Source organism: Diceros bicornis, chromosome 1, assembly GCF_020826845.1.
Source record: "Diceros bicornis minor isolate mBicDic1 chromosome 1, mDicBic1.mat.cur, whole genome shotgun sequence".
In the NCBI taxonomy this organism is placed as follows: Eukaryota; Metazoa; Chordata; class Mammalia; order Perissodactyla; family Rhinocerotidae; genus Diceros; species Diceros bicornis.
In genome coordinates this window covers 72537607-72545711 of record NC_080740.1, presented here as the reverse complement: position 1 = coordinate 72545711, position 8105 = coordinate 72537607, and the positions used below count along the sequence as shown (strand labels likewise).

The window sequence follows — 8105 nt, the reverse complement described above, 5'->3', positions numbered from 1 at the left end:
CTCAACAGCATATACTTGACCCAAATAACACAACCTCAGCCACTAAATATGTACACACAGACAGGCATATAAATGTAAACACACACACGCTATAAACAGTATGCACTCTAGAATGAGCAGGAGACAGGAGATGTGATACTCAGGCAATCTCAGTCCCCACATCTTTCTGACACACTGAGTCTTCTGCCACATTTGCACAATTCTGGCATTTAATGATACATTTTTTTTTTCATATGATTACTTTCAAATACAAGCCAATTACTACATCTGGCATCTGGTGCTCAATCCAAGAAACCCCGACCTGTTCCGATACTGGAGGAATAAACCGGGTGTTTCAGACTTCTGGAGAGGTGACAAGTAAGTTTCTAATGTGAAGGGGTAGTCAAAGGGCCATTTTGAGCACATCTGTGTTTTGCCTTATGGGCCCTAGATCAACTTCACTTTAGACTCCAGCAAACATTCCCTTTTAAACACAAGAGAATCAAGGTTGCTCCGAGGAACAGCGACTTATCCAAGCCCCACAGCAGGCCAGAGGCAGAATGGTCCAAGGAATCCTGTCTTTCCAGTAAACAGCCCTCTCTCCAAGCCTCACATTTCTCATGTTAATAAATTCCAACGCCAAGCACAGACTGTCTCTGCTCAGGTTGCATGACAGAATCATAGTTAACCTTGCATTCTCCACGTCTTCTTTTTACCACAATATCAGTCTTTTGATCCAGGTGGCATTCATGAATGTTTAGCTGCTCTATAACAACCCCTAATAAACATGTCTGGTGGGCTTGTTACCATCAGGAACGAGTTTGTTGCTAAGAATGCAATTAATTACAGCTATTTACCATGAATGGAGTACCTTAGATTTAGCTACTGGAATGCCTTTATCAACTAGCTAAAGTCTAATCGATGTTTTTCCTCATAAAATTGTACTATAATCCTTGAAAAAGTCCATAAAATTTCTTATGTAAATCACCAGTTCTAGCAAACTCAAATTAGATGAGAGAAATCTGCTTTGTTTTGAAGGATGTAAATTATGTTAAAAATTTAATATGTTAACACCTTAAGGGGCAGTTGGGGCGAGTCTTCTATGAATAGAGTCTATCGATCCCAACTGACTCTGTTCGCGGAAGACTCACCCTAAACTGTTCAGAGAAAATTGAGAACAAGGGAGTGCTACAGAGGGATAAGTTTGGGAGGGTCGGGGTGGAGGGGGGCCAGATGGGGACATGTGTGTGCACCTTGATAGCTGTTTCGCGCCGTAGCAATTCGCGCCATAAAATGTAACTGTCTGAATGTTTTGAATTAACCAATCATGTAAAACCGCGCCAACCTTTTCCCGCTTTATGCTCCCAAATCCTATAAAAGAACTTGCCCACTAAGGCTCGGGGTCGACCCCTCTGTCTCCTGCGAGGGACACGAGTCGACCCGGAGCTCCGTTCAATAAACCTCTTGCGTTTGCATCAAGTTCGGTCTTCTGTGTCTGTGGGCCCGCGTCATCCCGAGACCTGGTGAGTTGGGATTTCCCTCCCCTTCCCCTTGGGAATCCAACATTTGGGGGCTCGTCCGGGATCCACGCGGTAACCCCAGACTCCGAAGACCTCTTGGAGGTAGGCCTGAGTGACTGAGTGTGTGAGTGTGTGCGGCGCCGCAAAGTATTGTTTTATTGTTTTGGTTTCAGTATCGGGCAGCCGCCGCTTCGGGCCGTGAGGACCGAACGGCTGCAGTGGCAGACGTGCTAGGGACTGCAGGCTGCAACCCTGGGGGACGCCCCAAGGGATAAGGGGAGTCAGGAAAGCCTGACCAACCCCCCTTCCAGGTGGGAAAAGGAGCGATACCTTTTCCCGGGGAGGACTCGGAAACCCCTCCCGTCTGAAGCCGCCTTCGGCTGGCTTGTAGAGACGCCTTCCGGGCAGGGTTGTCTGTGTTTTAGTGTGTCTTTAGTGTTTATTGTTCTGTTTTTGTTCGTTACGTGGACCTCATTTGACGGGATGGGACAGACTATGACGACCCCCCTCTCTTTGACCTTAGACCACTGGACTGAAGTGAGAGCGAGAGCGCACGAATTGGCGGTAGAAATAAAAAAAGGGCGTTGGCAGACTTTTTGCACCTCTGAGTGGCCCTCCCTCAATGTGGGTTGGCCCCCTGAGGGGACGTTTAATCTAACTATTATCCTCGCGGTGAGGGCTATTGTTTTCCAGGAGAGACCGGGGTCCCATCCTGACCAACGAACATATATTACAGTGTGGCAGGATCTGGTGCAGAACCCACTCCCGTGGGTTAAGCCATGGGTAAAAGCAGAAAAACTAAGCCCCCGAGTCCTGGCGCTGCAGGATGCGGAGACACGGCAAAAATCGAAATCAACTCGAACAGCGGAGTCGGAGACCCCTTCGGCCCCCCCCCCGGGGTCTACCCTGAGATTGACCCTCCTCCCGAATGGCCCCCTTTCTCGCCTCCCCTTTACCCCTCCCCCGCTCCAGGATCGCAATCAGGACGGAGGGCGACTGGCTCGGGTCCCTCCGCTGGAACCCGAAGCCGCCGCAGAGCCACTCCGGACGGGCCTGATACCACGGTGGCGCTCCCGCTAAGAGAGTATGGAGCTCCTGCGGGGCCCAACCAGCTGTCACCCCTCCAGTACTGGCCTTTCTCTTCCTCAGACCTGTATAACTGGAAAAATAACCATTCCCCCTTTTCAGAAAACCCCGCCGGATTAACCGCCCTGATAGAGTCCCTAATGTTTTCCCATCAGCCCACTTGGGATGACTGTCAACAGCTCTTACAGGCACTCTTCACCACGGAGGAGAGAGAAAGAATCACACAGGAAGCAAGAAAGAATATCCGAGGCACCAACGGGCAGCCGGCAACGATAGCTGAGGCGGAAGAAGGGTTTCCGCACAACCGACCCAACTGGGACTATAACACGGCTGAAGGTAGGGAGGCGCTGTCCGTTTATCGCCGGGCTCTAGTGGCGGGTCTCCGGGGAGCCGCAAGGCGGCCCACCAATTTGGCTAAGGTAAGAGAGATTCAGCAAGGACCCACCGAACCCCCCTCCGTTTTTCTAGAACGATTGATGGAGGCTTACCGCAGGTACACGCCCTTTGATCCGTCCTCGGAAGGGCAAAAGGCCTCTGTCATTATGGCCTTTATTGGACAGTCTGCCCCAGATATAAAAAGGAGATTACAAAGGCTAGAGGGGCTGCAGGACTACGACTTGCGGGACGTGGTAAAGGAGGCTGAAAAGGTGTATCATAAAAGAGAGAGTGAGGAGGAAAAGTGAGAGAGAGAGAGAAGGGAGGCTGAAGAGAGGGAAGATAAGAGAGATAGGAGACAAGAGAAGAAACTGACCAAAATACTGGCCGCAGTGATAAAGGCGACAGGGCCAGATCATAGGCAGTCAGGGAACCTGGGCAACGCCCCACGACCAGGCTCACGCAGACGGCAACCCTTGGACAAGGACCAATGTGCCTATTGTAAGGAGAGAGGACACTGGGCAAGGGAGTGCCCCAAGAAAAGGGCCACACCCAAGGTGTTGTCTTTAGGAGAGGACGAAGAATAGCGGGGACGGGGCTCGGGCCCCCTCCCCGAGCCTAGGGTAACCCTAACCGTCGAGGGGACCCCTATGAGTTTTCTGATTGACACTGGAGCTGAATACTCAGTACTGAAGCAGCCTTTGGGGAAATTAAAAACAAAGAAGTCCTTGGTTGTCGGAGCCACTGGGCAGAAACAATACTCATGGACCACTTCCCAGACAGTGGACCTGGGGAAAAGAAGGGTGTCCCATTCCTTCCTAGTAATTCCTGAATGCCCAACCCCGTTGCTAGGTCGAGACCTTTTAACCAAACTAAAAGCCCAAATAGATTTTGCTCAACCTCGGCCTACAGTATCCTGGTCCGCACCTACCACCATGATATTGGCCCTGGAGCTAGAGGAAGAATATCGGCTCCATCAGCAGCCTAAGCCTAGAGCTCGGCTCAATACCGATAAGTGGCTGATCGAATTTCCAACGGCATGGGCTGAAACCGGGGGACTAGGGACGGCTACGAGAATTCCCCCAGTCGTGATAGATCTTAAGGCCGGAGCCCTCCCGATAAGGGTGCGTCAATACCCAGTAAGCAAAGAGGCCAGAGAAGGAATCCGCCCCCATATCCAGAGGCTACTCCAACAAGGGATCCTAGTTCCTTGCCAATCCCCTTGGAACACCCCCCTCTTGCCTGTAAAGAAGCCTGGGACTAATGATTATAGGCCGGTCCAGGATTTGAGAGAGATAAATAAGAGAGTGCAGGATTTACACCCTACCGTGCCAAACCCATACAACTTGCTCAGCTCCCTCCCACCATCACGAAAATGGTACACTGTCTTGGACCTGAAAGATGCATTCTTCTGCCTGCGGCTTCACCCGAAAAGCCAATTGCTTTTTGCTTTCGAGTGGCGCGACCCTGAGGTGGGAATTGTTGGGCAATTGACTTGGACAAGACTGCCCCAGGGGTTTAAGAACTCCCCTATCCTGTTTGATGAAGCCCTCCACAGGGACTTGGCTGATTTTAGGATTAAAAACCCTCAAGTGACTCTTTTACAGTACGTGGATGACCTTCTATTAGCAGCAGAAACTCCGGAAGATTGTGAAGAAGGGACCAAGCGCCTCCTGGCTGAGCTGGGTGAGTTGGGGTACCGGGCGTCAAAAAGGAAGGCACAGTTGTGTCAGAAAAAAGTAGTCTACTTAGGCTACACATTAAAGGGCGGCCAAAGGTGGCTAACTGACGCACGGAAAAAGACTGTGACTCAGATTCCGGCCCCAACCTCCGCTCGCCAGGTAAGGGAGTTCCTGGGGACAGCAGGCTTCTGCCGATTATGGATCCCTGGGTTTGCTACCCTGGCTGCCCCGCTGTACCCGTTAACTAAGGAGAATGGGAACTTTGTCTGGACTCTAGAGCACCAGAGGGCTTTCGAGACTCTAAAGCGGGCACTATTAGAGGCACCCGCGTTAGCCCTACCTGATTTGACTAAACCCTTCACCTTGTATGTAGATGAAAGAAAGGGAATAGCCAGGGGAGTCCTGACTCAAGCCCTTGGGCCCTGGAAGCGCCCAGTCGCATACCTATCAAAGAAATTGGATCCGGTAGCCAGAGGGTGGCCCTCCTGCTTGAGGGCAATTGCCGCCACTGCCCAGCTGGTAAAGGATGCAGACAAGTTGACCCTGGGCCAACAGATAACCATAGTAGCCCCCCATGCTTTAGCGAGCATTATCAGACAACCGCCAGACCGATGGATGACTAACGCCCGGATGACTCACTACCAAAGCCTGCTCCTAACTGAAAGAATTACCTTCGCCCCACCGGCTATCCTAAACCCAGCCACGCTGCTGCCCGAAGCCGACGACAGAGTGCCGGTTCACCAATGCGGCGACATCTTAGCATCAGAAACGGGGACCCGACCCGATCTGCCAGATGAGCCATGGGCTGGAGCCCCTAATTGGTACACCGACGGCAGCAGCTTCATGGCAGAAGGTAAGAGGATGGCTGGGGCGGCTGTGGTAGACGGGAAAAAGACTCTGTGGGCAAGCCGCTTGCCGGAAGGGACTTCTGCACAAAAGGCTGAGCTTATCGCCCTGACACAGGCGTTAAGGTTAGCTGAAAATAAGACTGTGAATATATACACGGACAGCAGGTATGCCTTTGCTACTGCCCATGTTCATGGGGCTATTTATAAACAAAGAGGGCTGCTTACTTCAGCCGGAAAAGATATCAAAAATAAAGAGGAGATTTTGGGCCTCCTAGAGGCTATACACTTGCCCAAAAAGGTGGCAATCATCCATTGCCCGGGACATCAGAAAGGCACCGACCCCATAGCTCGAGGGAACCGCTTGGCGGATCTAGAAGCCAAGCGGGCGGCACTAGGACCCATGGTTCTGACCCTCCAGGGAACTAAAACCAACAAAACCGCCTCTAGGGAGGAATTGACTAAAGAAGAAAAGGTCCTTTCTGTTGTAGAAGGGCGAGAATACCTATCACATTTACATCGGCTAACCCACTTGAGCCCTCAGAAACTAATTGAAATTATCCAGGCCTCCCCGTACCAGGTACCAGATTTGAAGAAAACGGCTGAAGAAGTTTATAAAAATTGTAGAGCCTGCGCTCTCACAAACGCTGCAGTTTCCAAATGCAGCACGGGACACAGACTCCGGGGAAATAGGCCAGGAGCCTTTTGGGAGATAGACTTTACTGAAATCAGACCGGCCCGGTATGGAAATAAATATCTTCTAGTATTTGTAGATACCTTCTCGGGATGGGTAGAGGCTTTCCCCACCCGAAAAGAGACTGCCTCTGTAGTAGCCAAGAAGATATTGGAAGAAATCCTCCCGAGATTCGGGATCCCAAAGGTAATTGGATCTGACAACGGTCCTGCATTCGTTGCCCAGGTAAGTCAGGGACTGGCCAGTCAACTGGGGATCAATTGGAAATTACATTGTGCTTATAGACCCCAGAGCTCAGGCCAGGTAGAAAGGATGAATAGAACAATTAAAGAGACCCTAACTAAATTGTCCATAGAGACCGGCGATAGTGACTGGACAGCCCTCCTGCCCTTTGCCCTGTTCCGCGTCCGGAACACCCCACAGGGACCCTTAAAACTTACACCCTTTGAAATCCTCTATGGAACCCCTCCCCCTTTGGCACAAATAGGGATACATGACCCTGACATTATACCTTCTATACCTTTGTCAGCCCGCTTGAAAGCACTCGAGGCCGTCAGGCGCGACATCTGGAACCAGCTAAAAGAGGCCTACCAGCCTGGTGATCTGCTCATCCCGCACCAATTCCAGGTTGGGGACTCTGTCCTTGTGAGACGACATCGGACGGGGTCATTAGAGCCACGTTGGAAGGGGCCCTACGTGGTGCTCCTCACTACGCCCACAGCAGTTAAAGTGGACGGTATAACTTCTTGGGTTCACGCCACACACGTGAAGAAGGCACCCCAGAATGCAGCAGATCTCTGGAAGGTGGAAAAGACTGATAACCCTCTTAAGCTGCGTTTGCGTCATGGGAACGGCAAGCAGGTTGTCCAATCCTAATCCCCACGCTCCTCAACTGCTCACGTGGCAAGTCGTCTCCCAGGTAGGAGATATAACCTGGTCAATCCAAAAAACTGCTTCCCCTTGGACATGGTGGCCGGACTTACACCCTGACCTTTGTAAACTGGCTATAGGAACCCCCGACTGGGATTTCATGGGTCGACGAGGGGGGGGCAAAACAAGCCGGAGGATGCCACTCCCCCCATCGCAAGGGTAAACTAAAGGCATACCCCTATTTTTGCGTGCTTGTGCAGTTAGTGCCTAGAATTTACTATCATACTGCCAATAGTTTCGAAGATGAGTTTGATCAGAAATCTATACTAAGGAAAAGAGAACCAGTATCCCTCACCCTAGCTGTGCTCCTGGGACTGGGAGTTGCCGCGGGCGTAGGAACCGGCACTGCAGCCTTAGTTGCAGGGGAGAGAGGATTAACTGCCCTGAGCAATGCTATAGATGAAGACCTCAGGACTTTAGAGCAGTCTATCTCTAAGCTAGAAGAGTCCCTCACCTCCCTGTCTGAAGTAGTGCTCCAGAATAGAAGGGGATTAGATCTGTTGTTTTTAAGGGAGGGAGGGCTTTGTGCAGCTCTTAAAGAAGACTGCTGTTTCTATGCAGATCACACAGGGGTAGTCTGAGACTCAATGCAAAAATTAAAGAAAAGATTAGACATGAGGCAGCAAAGCAGGGAGGCGCAACAAAGCTGGTTTGAATCCTGGTTCGCTAAGTCCCCCTGGGTGACGTCCTTACTATCCTCCCTAGCAGGGCCTTTGTTAATTCTTTTTCTACTTTTGGTTTTTGGACCGTGTGTTTTCAATAGAATTACTGCTTTCATAAGAAAAAGAGTCAATGCAGTGCATGCTATGATGCTCCAACGCCATTGCCAAGCTCTCCCACGCCATGAGCCACTTAGTAGACACCGAAAACTAAGTTCTAAGATTAGAACTAGGGACAAAAGAAGAAGTGGGGAATGAAGGATGTAAATTATGTTAAAAATTTAATATGTTAACACCTTAAGGGGCAGTTGGGGCGAGTCTTCTATGAATAGAGT

At 50.7% G+C, this 8105-nt stretch overlaps 1 protein-coding gene across 1 annotated transcript; it reads left to right on the top strand.

The window, feature by feature from the left end:
- Positions 1-1982: 1982 nt before the first annotated feature.
- Positions 1983-6905, top strand: LOC131408171 (uncharacterized). The gene is given in 3 exon segments (XM_058544723.1): positions 1983-2390; positions 2393-4801; positions 6711-6905. Coding segments are annotated over 3 exon segments (2826 nt in total). The 3' UTR covers positions 6720-6905.
- Positions 6906-8105: the final 1200 nt, after the last annotated feature.